General features: G+C 45.5%; 2 protein-coding genes across 2 annotated transcripts; both read right to left on the bottom strand.

The window, feature by feature from the left end:
- Positions 1-455: 455 nt before the first annotated feature.
- RBM43 (RNA binding motif protein 43) lies at positions 456-6476 on the bottom strand. The gene is made up of 5 exons (XM_072931755.1): positions 6344-6476; positions 4858-5056; positions 3501-3595; positions 1339-2054; positions 456-1013 (listed from the first exon to the last, which is right to left on the bottom strand). The coding sequence occupies exons 1-5, from the start codon at positions 6344-6346 to the stop codon at positions 956-958; spliced, it is 1071 nt and encodes a 356-aa protein (XP_072787856.1). The 5' UTR covers positions 6347-6476; the 3' UTR covers positions 456-955.
- A 1549-nt stretch (positions 6477-8025) lies between these two features.
- NMI (N-myc and STAT interactor) lies at positions 8026-17504 on the bottom strand. The gene is made up of 11 exons (XM_032749507.3): positions 17266-17504; positions 17082-17179; positions 16049-16099; positions 14636-14710; positions 14228-14362; positions 13146-13244; positions 12499-12673; positions 11932-12038; positions 11617-11812; positions 10937-11043; positions 8026-9778 (listed from the first exon to the last, which is right to left on the bottom strand). Exons 3-11 carry the CDS (start codon positions 16091-16093, stop codon positions 9557-9559), a joined length of 1161 nt encoding a protein of 386 aa, XP_032605398.3. The 5' UTR covers positions 16094-16099; positions 17082-17179; positions 17266-17504; the 3' UTR covers positions 8026-9556.
- Positions 17505-21923: the final 4419 nt, after the last annotated feature.

Genomic DNA, 21923 nt, shown 5'->3' on the forward strand with positions numbered 1-21923 from the left:
TTAAAGGATTACCCTTCATAGAGGATTTTCTCTCTGACAAGGTTGAAAAACTCATCTCTGCTTGGGTTCTGTGAGGATGACCCCAAAGAGCTCCAGGGGGAGTTTTCCAGAGTTTCCCATCCCTGAGCCCCCTGCAGAATCTGCAGAGCACAGGGGAACTTGGAAAGGATGGATATTATTATTATTATTAATTACTATTATTTACTATTATTATTAAATATCTTTAAATATTGCTCCCTATCAAGTATCTTTAAATATCCCTCTCCCAGTTCAGCAAAGCACTTAAGCTCATCAATTGCTGCTTTGACAGTTATTTTTAATATATTGCTTTAACTGGCACCACTGCAATGGAGAATCAGTCATGACAAGAAAATGCCTCGAGCATTTCTTGGGCTTCAGGTTTGGGCTTCCAAGCAAAAAATCTGGGATTAGGTTAAAATAACACAGACACAATGTTTTGGACAACTCTTTTCTTTAATGGCATAAACCCCTAAAACTTGCCCTGCACATCAGGTAGAAAAGCTGCTCTGGATGTTCTGACAAATGATTCTAAAGACACAGATATCACAAAATAAAAGCTATTTTCTAAATTGGTTTTAAAAAACCCCGTTTGTGCCCCTGTAATGGATACAGAAACAGATTTGCATAAACAGAACCTGATTCCAAAGTCTGAATGGCCCCAAATTTTCCCATCAAATCTCTGGACACACTTTCATGTGTAAATAATGAGCTGTCAGGAGATGCTGCAGAAGCCTTTACAGCTGGAAGAAAACCCCATTATTGCTCCTATGAAAACAAACTTGCCTGATTCTTGCAGGGAAGAATTTTCAAGGCTTTCTCAAGCACATTTCAGGTGTGTTTTGCTCTGCCAAGTGTCCCAGCTCTCTTCCCAAGGGTCCCTGTGCAGATAAAGGCACAGGAAAGGTCCCCATTCCTGGCTGCTGTGGTCACCTCCTCACAGAACCTCACACAGAACGTCCCTGCAGTGTTTCCTACATGGCTGGCACACCCAGCTTAAAAAAAACCCAAAAAAACCAAAAAAACCCCTCTTTTCTCATCATGTACTCCTTGACAGCAAGTTGGATGAGAATGCACTGAGGTACCAAAATGAAATGTAGCTGTTTCTGGGGAGAAGAGATCCCCAAGCTCATGAAAAATGCAGAGATCATTGATATTTTTTTTGTTCTGACCTAAATTTGGTATTTGGGGGGCCAGGCTTGGTCACCCTCCCCTGCAGAGCTGCCAGCCTGTGAGTGGGACAAAGTGACATCCCAGTGCCACGGGGCCACAGGCACAGTCTGTGTGAGCAATCCAAACTCCAGGAACCCTCGCTCCTACCTGGAGTGCCTCTTCACCTCCTCTGTGAACCCAAAAACATCTGCAGAAGGTCCCACGAGGTCAATGTGGGTGTCACAGGGGATGATCAGCACTTTGGGGTAGTGAGGTTTCAGCTTTCTGCAGAGCTGTTTGTACCTCTGCTTCTCAGTCCTGCCGTGCTCCTTGAGGCAGATCCTCTCCTTCCTCAACATCTTCTGCAGCTCCACGGAGTAATTTTCAATGGTTTTCTTGGCCTTTAATCCCTGTAAAACACCAGCTTTGCTGGCAGCACTCTCAATGCTCACCGTGGTGATGTCACCATCAGTGACACCAGAAATGACAACATCATTTCCCTGGAGGGCTCTGGGAGGGAAGCACGTCACGTAGTGATAAATATCCGTGTCCAGAACCAGCACTTGCTTTTCCCTCTGCGCATCCCGAGTGGAATTCCTCATCTCTGCAGCACCTCTGAGCTCCTGCAGCTTCCTCCTGGCTCTCTGCTGGGGTTTTCCCTCTCTTTTAGGCTCCTCTGGCAGGGATTTTGCCTTGAGCACGAGGAATTCTCTCAGCACTCGGAGCTCTGGGAAGGAGCCCTGCACAACAATCTGCCCATCAGGCTGCAGAGCCCCAAAACTCAACCCTGGGCTCTGCTTCTGCATCTCCTCCAGCAAATCTTCCAAATTCAAGTGGTCTCTGAAAACAGCCAGGCTGAGCGCGCACGAGACCCAGAGGAAGGCCTGCAATTGTGAAGGGGAGAAGTTAATGAGGCATTAAGCATAATTGGTAGTAAAAGGGTTTTTAAATCATGGGGATTTAGGGTTAGAAGGAAAATTAAGCTTAGTAGGCCCTGAAAAAAATACCCTGGTATTGTAAATGCAGGTGAACACAACGGGAAGAAATGTCGATGTCTGACTCAATTCAGAAGGCTGAATTATTTCTTTATTATAACTATGCTAAAATACATTAATATACTATATAAAAGGAGGATACTAAAACTACAAACTACTTTCTCTGACTCTAACACAACTCATGACCCTCTCTCTGTCCAGCCCCAGGTGGGTTGGATTGGCCACCAGCTCAAACATCCTCACCAGAATCCAACCCATCAATCACCCCAGGGAAACAATTCTCCAAACACATTCCACATGGGAAAAACAATAATCAGAAATAGAAATTGTTTTCTCTTTCATTTCTCTCTGTGCACCTCTATGAAAAATCCTGAGAGGGAGAGAAATGTGCTTGCCACACCCTGGGAACATGTAGGCCTTGCACCTTGCTAGAACTATACCTGTGCAGCTAGTATATGATAAATGATATAATTGTTAGATATGATGATTGTTTAGTAATTAAATATAATTACTGTTTAATTGAAAGAATAATCATGAAAAACTGTGGTCAGAAGCTTAAGAAAAATCACGAGAAACTCATGGCTGAATAAAGTCAATGTATACAATAGAACAATATAAGTTTAATAATTAATATGTAAGTTATATAAGGATAGAATATAAAATACATTCAGCTCGAAAGCTGTGTTGGTGTCAGATTTGGGTCTGGACCCCTGATCCCAGAGCTCTCAATAAAAGCACCTGCATGGAATCATATCCTGTGATTCTGTGTGTTCCTGAATGTTAACATAACTAGATGAATTAGGTGTGGGAAATGGAAGGATAGAAACTTGCACAGCACAGGAGGGTTTGATCTGCAGCCTTGGAAGAAGCTTGGATTGATGTAAAAATATAATACAGACACTAAGCAGAAAAATCATAAACTTATGTTTCTATATTTTTAAGTAAGAATATGCCTTAAGTAAGTGACAAAGTGTTTAAATAAGATGGTGAAAGGTTTATAATGTAGAAATGAAATTATATAGAGTAAGCTGAGTTTAGAAGTTATAACAGAAGCATCTGTGTGTATGTGTGACAGTAGCCCATTGATAAAAGTAAATTCATTGCTGCAGAAGTGAGTAAAGGAGGTTAGAAAAGCAAAATAAACTTTGTGGCAGCTGCCCATTGGGTTAGAAAGTTTCTATATTGCCTTGGACAAATAACATTTCTTATGGCTGCTCTCTTAAATCTCACAGCATCTGAGACTGATGTTTATCTGAGCAATAAATGGTTTTTAGCCCCACTGGGGTCCCATGCCTTCAATTAAAGCCGTGCTAATGACATTAGGGAGGAGCTCACGTTGTGGCAGTAGCGGGTCACTGTCAGGGGGAAGGGCCTGGGCAGCCTCTGGTCCTGCAGGAGATGCTGATCCTTCTTCAGAACGCGCTCCACAACTGCAAACAAACAAATTCACTTGTTGGAAAGGCTGCCCTGGAGCAGGGGCTGGGCAGAGTCACAGAATAAAGCAGGGATTTATTCAAAGGATTTATTAAATTTATCTCCTCCATGGATCCACCTTGGGCAGCACCAGAGCCCAGCCAGGGCTGCACCCAAATGAACCCAAAATGGTCCCAAAAAATGGAAGATTGGTCACAAAATGATCAGTTCTGCTCCATTGGCACCTTGCAGTTCATTGTCCATTCCAGCTTTAGCCCAGGCAGTCCCACCCTGCTTGTTTTTCTCTCTCCAGCCCACGGTGTTTGTGCTCCTGGGCTGAGATTTGGATCATTTGGGTGCCCAGCTGGAGCAGGAATTGTTTTGTCTCCCTGCTCACCAACACTTCATGTGAAGCTCAGAGCTGCACACTAAAGCAGCACAGAGCCTGAAAAAATAAATAAAAGCCAAAACCTGAGGCACCAGTGGAGCAGTGAACTGGGCACCTCCAGCTTCTCACCTCACATTTCATTTGTCACCCCAACTGCTCAGAGAGACATGAGCCCATCTCCCTGGCACACAAACGGGCAGAGATTTATCCCCCAGAGCCTGGCTACAAAATAAATCCATTATTGCTGGCATTAAAAAAAAAAAGTATTTTTTTAAAAAAGAATTTGTTCCTGCCACACAAACACAACGCTTGGCATGGCCAGTGAGTCATTACCCAACGAGCAGAAACAAAATCCTGAATCTTGGCCCCATGACCAGAGAGGCTTCAGCCTCCCAGTAATATTTAAAAGAGTTTTCACTCCAGGAGCAATGGAATTGATCCTCATGAAGCTCTGTATAAAAGAGTGGTGTATTTTGAATAAACCAGAGTTTTACTTTCGGCAGCCTTGGAGTCAGAGTCTTCTCATTCCCATCCTCAACAGAAACAAGATGCTCCGCCCAGAGGGAGGAGCCAAACGATGCCATCAAGGATATAAATAAGGTTGTGCAGACAGCAAATAAATCCCCATTTCCAAGAGGAACAGCTGAGACCTTCTCTACACTGGACCTCCAGAGGGAAACTCCATCAGTCTGCAGGAGCACTGCTCGGACAGAGCCAAATCTGCCACCACCACCCCAACCAGCGAGTGTCAGGCTGTATCCCTAACTCTGCCAGTCCTTCTTTTGTGCTATTGTATGTATTTGCTTCTTTGTTCCCTTTTCCTAATAAATTGTATTTCTGACTTTTTTTTTTGGTTTTTCCAGACTAGGACAAGCACACTGACTGAAATACCTTCCGGGTCCTCGAAGGTGACGAAGGCGACGCCCGGGCAGCGGGTGGGGAAGGTGACCTGGTGCACGTCACCGCCGTGGTTGTAGGAGCGCTGGAAGTGGATGGTGAGGATGTCGGCCAGCAGCTCGTCCTGCAGGAGCCCCGCGGGGACACCGCCGATGACAACTGTCCTCGTGCCGCCACCAGCCCGACCCGCGGCCTGCGACACAGCAACGTCAGCGAGGACACAAAATTCCCACCCTGCAAGGCTCCCACTCCCATTCCCGGCCCATTCCTGGCAGTTTTGCCCTTTATTCGTGGAAATTGTGGAGCACTGACTGCATGGAACAGTTGGCTGACTTTTTGGAAGAAAGGAGATAAATTTGGTTTTTCTGCATGGCAGCGTTTGGGGGAACGAGCTGTCAGTAACTGTACTTGAGGTCAGTCACTCCATCTGAATTCTTTAAACTTCTCTTGAGTTTTAAACTTCTCTTTGAGTTTTAAACTTCTCTTTAAGTTTTAAACTTCTTTTAAGTTTTAAACTTCTTTTAAGTTTTAAACTTTTCTTTAAGTTTTAAACTTCTCTTTAAGTTTTAATCTTAAGTTTTAAACTTCTCTTAAGTTGTTTCTTTTTGTTTGTTTGTTTGTTTTTTGGGGGTTTTTTTCTGGGCCTGGGCTGCCTAAAACAGCATCCCAGCTCCAGAGCAGAATGTGCTGCTGAGTGAGCGATGCCTGCCCAAAATCCTGGGGACCACCACGTCTCTGGAGACAACCCCATCAAATCCCGAGAGCCAGGAGCTTTTAATTAATTACAGCAGCCAATTATCCCGGCGGCGAGGCTGGTGTGAGAGCCAGTCCCGGCTGCGAGGAGGCGGCATGGAGGGAATACCAAGAGGATGCTCCGGGATGCAGGCGGGATTTTCTCACGCCTGGCACAGCCGGAGCTGCCAGACAGCACTCACACCTTCCCAGCTGGTGTTTGGGAGCAACACTCGGGCCTGCTAGTGGGGTTAGGGGGGGAAAAAAAACCCCAAAACACACACGGCTGGTGCTGAATCACTCCCGAGACGCGTCTGTGCCGAGCAGCTGCTCCCAGGCAGGGATGGGGCCGGGAATGGGGCAGGGAATGGGACAGCACCTCTGGTGAAAACGGGTCCTGCTGGGGCTTCCTGGCAAATCCTGGAGCGGTTTGGGTTGGGATGGACCTTAAAGCTCATCCCAACCAATCCAGCCCTGCCATAGGCAGGTACCCCCCCGCCACTGTCCCAGGCTGCTCCAAATCCTGTCCAGCCTGGCCTGGGACACTGCCAGAGATCCAGGGGCACCTACAGCTGCTCTGGGAATTCCAGCCCAGCCAGGAATTCCCAATTCCCAATCTCCCACCCATCCCTGCCCTCTGGCAGTGGGAGCCGTTCCCTGGCTCCTGTCCCTCCATCCCTTGCCCGCAATCCCTCCCCAGTTCCCTTTCCAGCCTTTCCCCCCAGCTCCTCCCGGCCCCGGCACTTACCATGGCTGCTCCAACGGGACGGGATCTCACCGGGACGGGAATCCACCGGGATGGGGATCCCACCGGGATGCGGATCCCACCGGGATGGGATCCCACCGGGATAGAGATCTCACCAGGATGGGGATCCCACCGGGATGCGGATCCCACCGGGATAGAGATCCCACCGGGATGGGGATCTCACCGGGACGGGAATCCACGGGATGGGGATCCCACCGGGACGGGGATCTCAACGGGATGCGGATCCCACCGGGAAAGGATCTCACCAGGACGGGAATCCACGGGATGGGGATCTCACCGGGATGCGGATCCCACCGGGATAGAGATCCCACCGGGAAGGGAATCCACGGGATGTGGATCCCACCGGGATGCGGATCCCACCGGGATAGAGAGCCCACCGGGATGCGGATCCCACCGGGATGGGATCCCACCGGGAAAGGATCTCACCAGGACGGGAATCCACGGGATGGGGATCCCACCGGGATGCGGATCCCACCGGGACGGGAATCCACGGGATGGGGATCCCACCGGGACGGGAATCCACCGGGATGGGATCCCACCGGGATGCGGATCTCACCGGGATGCGGATCCCACCGGGACGGGAATCCACGGGATGGGGATCCCACCGGGATGGGGATCTTACCGACGGGAATCCCACCGGGATGGGATCCCACCGGGATGCGGATCCCACCGGGAAGGGCGCGGAGCGAGCGGGCCCGGTGGGGAAGGAAAGAGAAAGCGAAAGCGGCGGGGAAGCGGCGGGGCCGCCCCCGGGGCCGCCCCAAACCCGGCGGGGACGGGAACGCAGCGGCCCCGCCCGGGAACGGGCACCGGGAACGGGCACCGGGAACGGGCACCGGGAACGGGCACCGGGAACGGGCCGGGAACGGACACCGGGAACGGGCCGGGAACGGGCACCGGGAACGGGCACCGGGAACGGGCCGGGAACGGACACCGGGAACGGGCACCGGGAACGGGCACCGGGAACGGGTACCGGGAATGGGCACCGGGAACGGGCACCGGGAACGGGCACCGGGAATGGGCACCGGGAACGGGCACCGGGATGCGCGGGGACAGGGACACACGCACAGGGGCTGAAAAGCGGATGAAAAATTAAATTTTATCATTCTAATACAGATTTGTAGGGAATGGGTTATGTTTATTATAAATATTTATAATATGGTGTATGTTTATTTATAGCGCTGTGGACGCATGTCGGGACTTATTGCCCTTTAATGGACATGCATATCTTAAAGAACTTTTGGTTTTTTTATTACTTTTAATAATTTTTATATGCATAGAATTTCATAATAGGTTAATGCATATTTATTTTGTTGATTTCACGTTATACTTATAGTTAGTCACACTTGTACTTAGTTTTTGTTAGAAAGTATAGAAAGAACTTTTGGGTTACTTTGCCTTGTTTGTTTTAAGGTCTGAGGAGGTTTTTTATTATTATTTTTTAGTATAGAAATTGGAATTTTTTTTTTTGAGTTAGTTTTTTTAAGAGCTGCAGTCACTCAGGACATGGACATGGACAAGGGACACACATGGAGAGGGACATGCATGGACAGGGACACACGTGGAGAAGGACAGGTATGGACAGGGACACACATGGAGAGGGACACAAGGGAGAAGGGCCCGAGAGAAAGTCACCCCAGCATGGAGGGAAAAAGGATATTGACTTTTACAGAAACATCACTGACGCTTTATTCTTATTTTTCCATCATTAAACCCAGTCTCCAGGCTTTAAAGCACCACTGCTGCTTTAAAATTGAACATCACAAGCCGTAATAATTCATCAGGGACAAAGGCAAGACATTTACAGACACTGCCTTTAAAATGTAAAAATCTGATTTGATTTCTGGGCTTTAAAACCTGCAGCTTCTCACTAATCCTTAGGAGAATTTTAAGCTTTTTTCTTTTTAAGGATTTACTTCTCAATATTTATCAGTGAGATGCAGTTGAAATTCATGACATTTTTTACCTTTCTGAGGTTTTCCCCCCTCTCTTTTTAAGGTGCCTGGTCTTACTAAGTTTCTGAGAGTGCAAAAGTGCACAATCTCCATAAATACTTCAGCACTATTTTGTTTGAAGTTATTATTATTATTATTATTTTACAGTGGTTCAGGCAGTCAATCCCTGCCTTTGCATGCCCTAAACAGTGAGAGGTGCTACAGTCACACGTATCTCACTCGACAGCAAATTCAAAATAAACTGTGGTGATTGCAGCCTTTTTATTTTCCATATTCAACTTTTATCTATTGCAAATTAACAGTTTGTCTGGAATAATAATCCCTGAGGTATTTCCTCTCCTTTCCCTGCTTATCAAGATGTCAAATACCCCAAAATTAAATTATTTCCAGTGTCAGGCTCGTGTTAGTTTGGAGTTAAGATTGTTTCAGCCCCCAAGGATGGCAAAAGTGCAAAGTCAGAGGAGGATTTGTTTTCCAAGGACAACAGCAGAAAAGGAAAAACATTCCTCCTTGGAAAATTACTCCGTCCAAGCCCTCCCAGCCTGGGATCACCAGATCCCACAGGGCTGTTCACCAGCATTGTTACAAAACCAGGTACAGCATCAGCTCAATCCTTGGCTGAAATAGTTTTAAATAAGCAAAATCATGAACAAAAATGAGGGAAAAAAAATTGAATTGCAGAAACAAATATTAAAATCAAACAATAAAGTAGGCTACGAACAGCTAAAGGCAGCAAATACCAGGGCATTTCTTAAGTGCAATTTCTTTGTTTTGCACCCCCATTTTGTATTTTAATTCTATCACTAATTTAATAAGGTGGCTTTTATGAAATTACAGGATTCTTTTGTTTCACTCAGCAACCTCAGCAGGACTGGAGCTGTGTCAGAGCCACCTTCTGAAGCTCTGGCACTTCAACAAAGCAGCACTGTGAGGAGGCTTGGATTGGGATTAAATATGGCTTTTGTATCCAGAATGTAAGAAATAATCCACTCATCCCACTCTGGAGTATTTTAAAACCTACCAGGTATAAAATATGCAAAGTTGCAGAGAATCTGAGATGTTTCAGGGGCTGCTGAAGGCTTTAATCTGCAGCACAGGCAGGGAGTTTTGCTGATTTCCAATGCAAAGTCAGTGCCATGAGACAAATCAGGAAGGCAGGGACTCCTTTTCTACAGGATCAATTTCAAAGCATTAAAGCACAATATCTACATAAATCCCCGAGGAACAAAACCTCAGAACTTCATGAGTGCCCTGTGATTTCTGAGGTGGCATTCCCAGTATCCTCCTCAAAATAAACATAGGCTGCTCCTCTGGAGATGTATTTGATTTCGTCTATCTCCCCCCCACCATTGCTTGGCTTTTGGAAGTGAATTTCAATCATGTCCTGCACACTTTCTTCATCCTCTTCCACATCTGAGATTCCTTTCAGCAGAATGGTTTTCTTGGAAACCCTGCAGTGTGGCTGGGGAGGAAAGAACAAACCTGGATTATACAGCAGCTGTGCACTCAAAGGAACTGGGAGAGGTGGGAATGAAATTCCTCACTGGGGTGTGGCTGGGATCTCTGATGAGGTTAAGACTCTATAGATAGTGGAAATTTCTCTGGGAAAAGCAGGAATTCTGGATTCACACTACATCAATGAAGGCTCTGGAGGGGCCATGGAGGAGCAGCTGAGGGCACTTGGTTTGTTGGAGGAGAGTGAGGGGAAACTCATCCCAGCCTGGAGCTTCCTCCTGAGGGACAGTTCCCATCTCTGCTCTCTGGGAACAGAGAACAACAGCTGGAGCTGAGCCAGGGCAGATTTAGGCTGGAGATCAGGGAAAGGCTCTTCCCCCAGAGGGTGCTGGCACTACCCAGGCTCCCCAGGGAATGGGCACATTTCCCAAGGCTGCCAGAGCTCCAGGAGGGTTTGGACACTGCTCCCAGGGGTGCTCAGGGTGGGATTTGGGGGTGTCTGAGCAAGGCCAGGAGCTGGATCCATGATCCTGTGGGTCCCTTCCAGCTCAGGAGATTCTGTGGTTCCATGATTCTGAGCCCAGACCGTAACTGGTGTGTCCTGCACTCCTTAACACAGCCACTCTCTGGATTTGGGGATCTCTGCTGGCTCCAGACAGCACCACCCCATAAAATCCCTGCCAGGACACAGCCCAGGAACCCTGCTGGGTGTGCTGCACACTGCCCAGCCCATGCCTTAATTACAAAGCTCTAATTACACACACAGTGCTGACCTGCTCACCATCTGCTCCTAAAGCAGCAGACAACTGGAGGGAGAGGATGATGAGGCAGCTCTGTGTGACAGAGTCACATTTGGGCTGAATGGAGGAGTGAAATCAAGGAATGGATGAGCAAATGTTGCATTTGCTGGGACTCTGGGATCCTGGCAGAGCTTTGTGGCTTGCAGAACTTGGTGCTTAAACTCCTTCCCAAACAGCCCAGCACAGCCATGTGGGGAGTGCTGGGATAATTCCATCAAGGAAAGACAAGCACACCCTTGAAAAATAAATTACAGCCTATTTCACACCCACACTCACTGTGAAGCTCACACAAAAGGTGTGAAAATTCTGCCCATCCTCCCATTTCCCACTTATCTGTTCTATCAGCCTGGAGAAGATTCTTTTACCTGAAACCTCCTCAAGTGGAAATCAAAATGTGGGGAGACAGAAAGGATAAACCACCTTTCCTCTGCACAGAAAGGGTATTCAGTACATCCCACAAAGCTGTAGCTTGCTGTAAGAGAATAAGAAAAAAAAACCAGTTAATTATTTAATGTAATTTTATAAACGTTTCAAAGACCAGGCTCCTCTTTGTGGATGTAGAAACTAACACAGGATGGCACACTTGTAGAGTCTTCATGTGCATTCTGCAAAGAGTTTATTTGACACTTCCAACACAAAAACCCAAAATCATTAAATGCCCACAAAGCCCTGAAATAAATCTAAAGCAGCTGCTCCAAGTGGATGTGGCTCCATTGATCATGGAATTGCAGTAGGAATGCCTGTCCAGCTGCACTGTCCTGCAGCAGGAGCTAAAATCAAACATCTGCTTGTTTGCAGTGAGTGTCTGGCAGTGCAGAGGAAAAAAAAAGAGATTTTTTTGGAAAAGTTCTGACAGAAAGCTCATGAACTGTGAGCAGTTTGCTCCAAAAGGATGCGATGAAAAACTGCTTTATTTCCCCACATCTCAGGGGGATCCCTGAGCTCCCTGTGGGAAGAGTTTGCAACACTCAGTGGTGACCCCAGAATGGAATCCAGGATGGACAATTTGGCCTGAATTTGGAGAAGAAAATATTCCAGACTCTACCTCCAGGTTCGAGGAATGTGATGACAGCTGTCCCAGAGTCCTTGTTGTAGGTGACATTTTCTATTACTCTTCCTCCTTTTGCCTGCTCAGTTTTGTAGAAACACAGCTCAAGTTTGTCTCTCATCCAATCTTCAGGAATGGGAAGCTCAGGTATGTCTGAAACATTGATCTTCGTTCCAGACACCGTGACATGGAGCTAAAAATATCAAATTTTTGTGCACTTTGTGACTGAAAACACTGAAAAAAAAAAAAAAAAAAGAACCTAAAGCTTTTAAAGAGCTCAGATTCTGAGAGTTGCATATTTCAGCTGTTTACCTCAAACTGGAATCCCATGTCAAGCTCAAAAGGCTTCACTGTCACATTTGCTGTTCTGTCGTCCAGGTTCACACAGTGCTTGCTCCTCTTTGTCAGTCTCAGGGCAACTGAGGGAAATCAAACATGAAAAGCTTTGTTTCATCGTTGTAAATCCCAAATTATTGCCCAGCCTCTTTAAAAAAAATCTCTTTTTGCATCAGTAAAGGAGAAATAATTAATAATTAGGCAACCAGATCCCAAGCATCCATGTGTATTTCCATAAAATCTCTGTGGTTTTATGTAGGCCAAATAATATAATAACAAAATATTGTATCAACTTTAATAATAACAATAAACAATATTATTTAAATATACAATAAAAATAGCAAATGTATTAATTATAGATATAAAATGGATTTGAGTGGGACTAGTAAAGCTTCTAAGCTGTCAAAAGATGCTCTTATTGTACAAAATAGTAACAAAACATTTTTTCCTGTTCCATTCAAAACACCCTTGGGGGAAAACCACACCACTACCAGGTGAAATACATCAGAGAAATTAATTTTATAATTAAAATACTCATCCTACCTTCTTCATCTTCAAAAGTCAGCAGTGCCTGGTTCTGATTGAGTCTGAAGGGGACTTTGGTGGCTGCCCCAAAAACACAGTGGGTGTCCATAGCCATCTTTGCCCCATCATCCTTCATCTCTTTCAGGTGAGTGAACTTCAATTTCATTTCTGCCACCTTCTTTTTAATCTCCAACTTTAGAATTGACACAAGAAAAAGAAAACTTGAAAATTAACAATGCTATGAATGTTTTTTATTCCACTGCCTTCCATTTAATCAGTGTCTGCTTTTTTTCCATGCCTCTCACACTTTCAGTACTTCTTGGATTTATTTACATATCTGCCTGCTTCAAACATCAGGGAAAATAAGCAACTTTCAGGTTTATTTAATATTGAAATTAGTAGAGGTTCAAATGCTGAACAGGTGGCCCCAAAAGCCTTTAAGAGGGACAGATTCTGAGGTTCCTCAGAGCAGCTGGGGCTGCCCCTGGATCCCTGGAATGTCCCAGGCCAGCTTGGACAGGACTTGGAGCACCCTGGGACAGTGGAAGGTGTCCTTGGGGTTGGAATGAGATGGGATTTAAGGTCACTTCCAACCCAAATCATTCTCTGAAAATAAAACTCTGCCCTTCTAAAAGACCAATTTCCAAATATTCCACCCCCTTTACCGGATTATCCTGGGAACTGTGTTCTTCCAGGTCTTCTTTGAGCTTTTCAATCTCTTTTTTCAGCTCAGTGTTTTCTTGCCTTAGCAGCAAGAGTTCCTGCTACAGTCCAAAAAGATAAAATGCAAAATAAAACACTGAGATAAAGACAGAAATATATTTCAGCAACATCTGGGCAGTTTCTGCCACGCTGCTGCTCTTCCCTCTTCATGTCCTTCTCCCTCCTCCTGTCTGCTCCCTAATTCCTCCAGAACGAGGAATCCTGCTTGGACACCGAGTTCTGTGAGCAAATCCAGGATTTCCTGGCCTGGGAATGTCAGAAGATGAGAAGGAAACAGAGCAGATGTTGTCAGCTCCAGCCAGCCACAATGGGAAGTCAGCAACCACTTGGACCACTTCCCATCAGCTGAAGGCCAAAGCCTGATGATGATAACGACCCTTCCTGGGTACAAATCCAAACTTTTGTGATTAAAGAACCAAAATCAGCTTTCAGAAAACCTCTCCCCAACCTGAGTGTGTTTAAGCTATTAATTATATTGTAATAGCTTGAAGCCAGAATTTCTCATCAGTGATTTGCCAAAGCTCACTGGAAGCACCTCCTTGCCAGCCTGTGGAACCTTCTGCTGCTCCTGCACATGGAATATCGAGGGATTGAACCAAGAGGTTCTGGAATCAAGCAGCTCTAGAAGGAAAATCCCTCTTCAGCCAGGCCCTGGCTCTTGCCCAGCTCACTGGCACTTAAGAAATGCTGATCCTTTGGGTGCTGTGACCTCTCATAGAACAGGGAGTTGGCAAAGCAGTGGAATCACCCCACTGGGCTTTATCCCCTTCACCCAGAGCTGAAACTCATCAGTAGGGGAGAATTTTGGAAGAGGAAGGTTGGTTTTGTCAGGTTCCATCCCAAAACAGATTCAGTTTATTGCACTGTCTCTTTGCCTGCCAGTGAAAAACTAAAGTGCAGCAAAAAATGTGGGGAACATCCAAGCACCAACACTTGTATAGCCACTGAAACTGGGAATTTTCTTCCATTTTCCCAACCCACAGCTCCTTCCCAACTCTCCAAACTCCACCAGCCCTCTCCATACCTCCCAGCTGATAATTCTGTCCCTACGCTGTTTCTCCTGCTCCCTCAGCTCTGTCAGCCTCTTCTCTGCACTGTCAGCAGCACTTAATTTGGAGAGAAGGTCAACTTTGACAGTTTCAGCCTCTTTCACTCTGTTCTGGAAAGCAAAAACAAGATTTTACATTTTTTAAAGTTTTCTTTCTAGAGGAACAGACAAAAGTTTGGGTAAGCCCTTTGTATGTATAGATTTTTAACACTTTGGGTAAATACTAAACTTAAATGAGTGGGATCAACACAAGTACAGAGCACTGAAGAACAGAACAAATTAAAGATGTTATAAATGTGGGGCATTTGATCTGCTTTTAGAAGGATGCACCAATCTTTATCTTTTAGCAAATTTCCACAATTCCATGTGCTTTACAGAACTTGCCTTCCACATCCTCAGCTCTTCCCTAAGTTTTTCCATCTCTTCCTCGGATGTCCTTGGATCAGGGGGTACCAAACTCTGCAGAGAGAAGAGGAACACATTGATTTTCTCCTCTGTTGGGCAACAACTGATACACCCCAAACAATTCTAAAACAATCTTTAAAAAAGTTAAAAGTTTAACCAAAAAAAAAAAAAAATAAAACCACAACCATAATTCACTTAGGTCAAATAGTTGAATTATTTTAACGGCTGGACAGGACAAAAATCTAGGAAAATGTGAATTACTGGCCAGCCATTATTCTTTGCTAATTATCCAACTGCTAAAATGCACAGGGTAATATTTAGATAAAAAATAAATCAAATTGTCTCCATGTTCTTCCACACAGAACTAAGCCCCCCAAAGCCACAAATGTTTAGCTCTGTGCTTTCTCAGCAGCTCCTCCAGAAGGTGTCAATAAAAAAAAAAAAAAAAAAAAAAAAAGTAAAAATGGGATTTTGATCTTCCAAGCTCAGGAAGAATGGATAATAAAAGATAATATCAAGGAAGGTGATAAAAGACCCATTTCAGAATTGAAATTCAGGGCACAATTCATAAGGGCAGGGAAATTACAAAGCCCAAAGAGAGAGAGAATCTCTGTTCTGTTTTGTTTCTATGTCTGCAATATTGTGCAGGAAAAAAAAAAACAAATCCAAAAAGATCTTCTGAAATATTCCCTCCCTTTTAACTCAAGATTACACAAAGCTTGAATGGGAACCATGAAATTTAGGCATGGAAAGGGTCTAAATTAGATAATCCATGGAAAATATCTGAATGAGATGATCTTGTCAGTTCTCTTGGTAATGCTGGGTATTTCCTAAAAATCATAAAATATAAAGTGTTTCTTCCAGTTTCAAATTAAGCAACGGGGAAATACCCATCTGTGTCTTAGTTACAATGGGAAAATATTCCTTCACTCCAGGGATTGAGTGCAGAGAATAAAAAGGATACATGTGCCAACAGCTGGAAGAGAATAAGAAAAAGGATGCCTGTTCTTTTCTAAAAAAAATGGTTTGACACGACAGTTTCCATCCTGAAAAAAGGAAAAAATAACCAAGAAAACACAAGAAACCCCAGGGAAAGTCCCATCCAAACCACTTGTGCACTGCTGGAGCTGAATCCCAGGAGAAGGGAAATTCCCTGGAAATCCTCCACAAAGACAGATGAGCAAGAGAGGCAGGACAGAAAGTTCTGCGAGGATCTGGGATGCAGAATCCTGGGAATGGGATTCTCCCTATGGAAACAGCAGGTGGAAATGGGGAATGTCCCAAGTCTTAAAAGAGTGGAAGAAGGCGAGACAAGCAGAAGCAGTTTTCAGTCAGAGATACAAGAGTCAAATACAGATTTTACTCCCAGGCAGCACACCGGGGAATACTTACAAAACCATTGTCTTGTAGAGATAATGGGGGGCTTGTAACATCCATGAAAACCTGAGGGGAGACGAAAAAAAATGAGAACATTGTGTGTATTCTTTGGGGATGTTTTTATGCAATAGAATATCAGGAATACCATAAGCTGTGGTGAAAGAGTTTTTAAACATAAATGTATAATTCCATAAGCAAAAGCTACAGAGATTGGGTATCTGAAGCCTCAAGATAGAGACAGATGTGAGGAATTCTGCAGTGCACAACTCAACTTTGTTGTTCTGGTAGTTGTGTATTTACCTTTCTGCTACTTTTGTGCTGCTACACACATGGCAAGAGCGAGTTCTGTGCTTGAGAGCCTGGAGAAAAGGAGACCTCAGAGAGGGCCTGAAGGGGCTCCAGGAGAGCTGGAGGGGAGCTGGTGACAAGGGATGAAAGGACAGGACACAGGGAGTGGCTTCGGACTTGAAAATAGATTTGGGTGGGATATTGGGAAGGAATTCCAACTGGGAGGGTGAGGAGGAGCTGGAATGGATTTCCAGAGAAGCTGTGGCTGTTCCTGGATCCCTGGCAGTGCCCAACCAGATCATTTAAAATTCGTAATTCATTGCCACAGCATTTTGTGGACAATAAAAAGGAATTTTGTGGACAGATAAAAAGGAATTTGGGGGAGCTCCCAGGCCACTGATGCCAAGGTCAGTGCAAAGGCTCCCAAGCCAATCTGTGGCTGTTGGGGTGAGGTTTGATCCTCTAAGGTTTAGGGTGGATATTCCACAGGTCTGACACCCCCTGACCAGGAAATCCCAGCAGAAGCAGCCCAAATTCAGGGGCGCCGTTTGATCCTCTAAGGTTTAGGGTGGATATTCCATAGGTCTGACACTGTCTGGACCAGGAAATCCCAGCAGAAGCAGCCCAAATTCAGGGGCACCGTTTGATCCTCCAAGGTTTAGGGTGGATATTCCACAGGTCTGACACTGTCTGGACCAGGAAATCCCAGCAGAAGCATCCCAAATTCCCGACCCATCCGGGCAGTTCTGGGAATCCTCACCTCGATTCTGAGCCGACACCACCTTCACTCAGAGGACTGAGAAAAACTGAGGTTGTGGGTCCCGGAATCGTTTTATTCAGAAGTTTTGTTACAGTTCCCTGGGAAAAAAAAAAAAATTAAAATATTAAAAAAGAGAGAGAGAGAAAGTAAAAGCATAAATGAACAATAGCTGGCCTTGGTTTACCCGGACCCCTCCGGAGCCTCCCGGGGCCGCCTTTCGCTTTCGCTTCCGCGGGCAGGGAAGGAGGGACGGCCCGGGCTCGGCCCCTCACACCGCGGGCGTACCCCGGTGCCTCCCACCGTGTGTGTCCCGGTGGGCTGAGGGAGGAGATGCTGTCCCACCCCCCTCACAGCCGAGCCCTGATGAGGCTGATGGATACAAAGGTGGAGAAAACGGGAAAATGCCGGGAAAAGGCGGGGAAAGGGCGCCGGGGCTGCGCCCTCAGGGCGGGTGTGAGGGCGGCGCTCGCCTCACGGCTGAGCCGCTGCGAGCCCGTCCCGGGGAAATCAATGATTCAAACTCTGCTAAATTTGTGCTTTTATTGACTTGTCATTCTCTAGAATTACGTGGTGTGTTATAAGGAATATGGTTTCCTTCTGTAGCAAAAAGCAGCCCGGACGAAAAGAGCGCTTGAGGATGGGGATGCCGCGTTCCGAGAAATTAATGTGTAGAAGAATTCTGGAGAACCGAGTGTCGGCTTGTCACAGAAATGTGACCTCTAAAGAGGTTTCTGGGGAAAATAAACCCAGATTTCAGTGCTGAGGAAGAGAAAATACTGGGTTTTCATCTGAGGGAGGGGAAAAGGCTGGAGAGGGGCTTTGAATAAGGGATGGAGGGACAGGACCAGCCCAGAATTGGGAATTCCTGGCTGGAATTCCGTGTCGTGGTTTGACACGGAAAAAAGAATCTTCTCAGAAGAAAGGTCAGTTTAGATACTGACACTCAAAGTGACCAATTAAAGGTAGACACGCCTCTGCGAACACAGATTAAAAGCAGGATTCCAATGAGAACTCGCTATCTGTAGTTCCAGTCCGAGTGCAATACAGCTGCAGTAGCAGCTGTGATCCCTGAAAGTCTATAGTACAAGGGAGAATCCTCTCTCCCCTAATAAACTTAATATTAACTATATTAGGAGATAAATACTTAATTAAAGATCCAAATGTGTCTCACTGTAATTTGTTAAAGTTGGGTAGTGAGTATTTTCATTTTAAATGTATGTATGTGTTTTCCTTTCTTTTTTTTTTTTTTTTTCCTTCATAGTAATGTAGTGGTAGTAGCTTAATAAAGTTTTTTTTCCCCTTATTATTAAACTTAAGCTTTACTCTCTTCCCAATCACATTTCACAGCATTCAATTAAAACGTTACATTTTCATGAGGGTGCTGACATTATGCCAGTGTCAAACCATGACAACTGGAATTCCCAGAGCAGCTGTGGCTGCCCCTGCATCCCTGGCAGTGCCCAAGGCCAGGCTGGAGCAGCCTGGGACAGTGGAAGGTGTCCCTGCCATGACAAGGGTGGAATGGGATCTTTAAGTCCCTTCCAATCCAAACCATTCCATGATTCCACATGGATAACTAAAGGAAAGAATCCATATCCTAGACTAAGAAGAAAAATGAAGTATATTACTTTCAGATTTCCTTTCAAACTAAGCTGACGGATCTTTAATGCTCCCCTCAAAATTGCAAACAGACTTGTACTCATTGGCCAAAGGATTTTGTCTGGGTTGCAGTCAAACAGCGCTGACTGTTCGCGGCATTAATCCTCAAAAATTCAAAATATGCCAGATAGTTGGGGAAAGTGTAAACGCTGACTTTGTCACTTTGCAGATGTGGACTCTACTTTTGGAGGAAAAGCAGACGGAGCTGGATAACAACGAAGCTCTGTGGTGGAACTGGTCGGGCTCTGTGAGCACACTCAAGGAGGTCTGGGCTGGAGCAGCCAGATTAAAGGCTTCAGAATTTCTGTTTTCACTGGCTCCACAAAGGGGATCTTGGATTGCCCCCTGCTTGGATAGAGATCACTGAATGCACTGGGAGTTTTACTCACATCGTGATTGTTACGGCAGCTTCCAAAGTCCTTATCTGTTTTTCCAGATAAGTGGATGAAAATCTGACCCTGTGTTTGAGTGTTTATTATTATTGTTTTTATTATTATTTTCTGCCTTGACAATGGCTGACAATGTTTACTATTGCTTTATAAACACAAAGATGGTTACCAATGAGTAAAAGGGAGAGGTTTGCTGGAGTAGCCAGGGAGGAGGAGGTGGTTCTGTTATGACCTAAGCCCTGCAGATTTTCAGATTCAAATGTCAGAGTGGTGGGCTGCTCTCCAGTGACCGTGGTCATGTTGGGATCTGAAGGAGCTTTATTTCCCCAAGCTCCAGGGAACGAGCAACGTCAGCCTGGTTACACGGCCAGCTTTGGGATTTGAGCTGAACAATGTGTTTGTTCTTGTTTGGTAAAGGGAATTTATTGGAGATGCTGACCTGGGCCAAGTTCCTGAGCTGAAATGGGGTTGACTTGGAGTTGACATCTTAGTGCATGTCTGGATGTTGTGGATTTATGGTGTTAGCCTCATGTCAAGTGGAGTAAAGGGAAAAGTGTGGATTTCATAACTCTGAGGAGTTTCGCTAAAGGGGAAAATGGAGGAGTAAAATACAGCGTGGAGTACAAGAAGCTTCACAGCTCTCTGAGCTGCCTGCATTGATTCCAAACGTGCTCTTCGGGAGCCTGAAAAACTCTGCACGAGCCCAGGAACTGGAAACTTGAAAAGAAAATCATGATCAGGACTCATCTGCAGCAAGAAATATTCCGAATAAGCTGGAGGAAGTTTCACAGCCACAAGGTACCTTTTGTTGGTACCAAAACTGTTTGACCATAGCTCAGTTAAGAATCTCATGGAGTTACCTTCAGAGGGAGAAAATTTGGGTTCTTTTAAAGTTACAACAAATTCAAAGGGGAAAGCAAATGGAAATTAGAACCTGGGGATTAGTGGTGTCTTCTCTGCTCATCTTGAGGATTATCAGAGTCTGGAAAATGGGCCTTTTGTAGTTTGTGCTGCTTTTGTATTTTATTAGTACCTGGGAAAAAGGAAATCAATTTCCAGGTTCTTCTTTAAGGAGCTGCATGTTGTCCCACAGGCAGGACACAATCGTGGTGACTGCTGCATCACCTCCCATCCTCAAGAATCCCCACTAAATTACTGAGGAAAAAACCTACAGATCTCAGGCAAGCAAAGAAATCTTTCTGTCCTTGGTGCTGTGCCAGTGTTGAGGAGCAGATTGGGACCTTCCATGTATTGTGTTCTCAGGATCTGTAGGTGATAACTAAGCCTTCATAAAGCAGCATCAAAATCCATCAGGATATGACTTCTGGATCTCACTTTTGGTGCTGAGGCACCAAAATCTGGAGTTATCAGACCTTGATGCCAATGAGACTCCAAGAAGAGTCCCTCAAGAAGTTTCCAATCCTTCAACTCCCTGTTTCTCCTGAAACACGCAGCCAGTCCAGGGTGGGAAATGAACCAGCTTCAAAGTTAAGCCAGAATCAAGCTGGGTTTAGCTGACTCCAGCTCATCCTGGTGTTGTGCAGCGGGGTCAGCTCAGTGAGGGTGAAGGGTAACTCAGTTCAGGGTCACAGGGCTTCATCTCCTCTGCTGAGGGACAGGGGACCCAGCACGGGTTTCAAATTGTGTTTTCAGGGGCCAACATTGCAGGCAGAACAAACCAAATCCTTTTCTCAACCCTTTTTATTTCTAGCAAGGCAAAGGAGGAAAACAGACCTGACAAGGAACACCCTGAGTTTAGGTGTCAACACCTGCCTCATAAATGTGCATTTGCCTTTCCAGCACAAGCAGAAGGATGAAATGAACACTCTTGACCAATCTCCATGGTTCCCAGGAAGGATTCCAGCAGGAGTTGGGGATGTTCCAGCTTCCCTGGGCTGTGTGTCCCGGGAAGCAGCGCTATGAGGCAATGCCCTGGGCTAGGAATGAATCCCAGCATGGCTGCTGGAAGCAAACAGTGCAGAAGGAATCATCTGAGATGCACATTGGCGGGTCTGAATCCCATTCCTGTCCTTTGGAAAATCACTGCATGTTAATGAAATAATGAATTTAAACTCCTTGCAAATGGCAGTGTTGGTGTCGCAGGGAGGATTAGTGGTTTATTGAGAATAAATTCCATGTGTAGCCCGTTTTGTGCTGAGAAGATGGAAGTGAGAGGGCAGGGAAAGCAGGAGAGCAGGTGTGGAGATGTGCCTGACAAAATCATCATTCTGTGGGACACAGGGAATGGCTCCCACTGCCAGAGGGCAGGGATGGGTGGGAAATTGGGAATTGGGAATTCCTGGCTGGGAGGGTGGGCAGGCCCTGGCACAGAGTGCCCAGATCAGCTGTGGCTGCCCCTGGATCCCTGGAAGTGTCCAAGGCCAGGCTGGACAGGGCTTGGAGAAACTTGGGACAGTGGAAGATGTCCCTGCCCCCAATGTCCCTTCCAATCCAAACCACTCTGGAATTCCATTATCCTATTAAAAAAACCCCCACATTTTCTTTTTGTTGCTGTCATAGTCAGCAGGATTTCTGAAAGAATATAACTCTGAATGAAAACTACTAAGATGATCTTTTTGGTAATATTTAAATAAGTGCCTCAGTCTTTAGAAAGCGATTTTTTGAAAGCAGTTGTGACATTCCCCCCAATTCTTGTTTGTTTTTTTTTTTTATTCCCCAAAATTATTTTATACCATACATTCTTCTCAGCATTTACTGAGTTTCAAGCAAAGAGTAAGTCTGAAATGGAAAGCCATGGTGCTTTTAATTTTTTGCATTTTTTCTCCCAAAATAA

The sequence above is a fragment of the Taeniopygia guttata genome, chromosome 7 (genome assembly GCF_048771995.1).
Source record: "Taeniopygia guttata chromosome 7, bTaeGut7.mat, whole genome shotgun sequence".
Lineage (NCBI taxonomy): Eukaryota > Metazoa > Chordata > Aves > Passeriformes > Estrildidae > Taeniopygia > Taeniopygia guttata.

What these genes read in the sequence shown, in the direction of transcription:
- RBM43 (XM_072931755.1), bottom strand. An exon ending in TGACCCGCTACTGCCACAAC is followed by an intron (nt 2,055 to 3,500) that starts GTGAGCTCCTCC and finishes TCACAATTGCAG; the next exon opens with GCCTTCCTCTGGGTCTCGTG. An exon ending in GAGGTGAAGAGGCACTCCAG is followed by an intron (nt 1,014 to 1,338) that starts GTAGGAGCGAGG and finishes GTTTTTTTTAAG; the next exon opens with CTGGGTGTGCCAGCCATGTA.
- NMI (XM_032749507.3), bottom strand. Translation starts at nt 16,093, where the DNA reads ATGGATGTTACAAGCCCCCCATTATCTCTACAAGACAATGGTTTT. An exon ending in CTCTACAAGACAATGGTTTT is followed by an intron (nt 14,711 to 16,048) that starts GTAAGTATTCCC and finishes TTCTCTCTGCAG; the next exon opens with AGTTTGGTACCCCCTGATCC. An exon ending in ACATGGGATTCCAGTTTGAG is followed by an intron (nt 11,813 to 11,931) that starts GTAAACAGCTGA and finishes TGATATTTTTAG; the next exon opens with CTCCATGTCACGGTGTCTGG.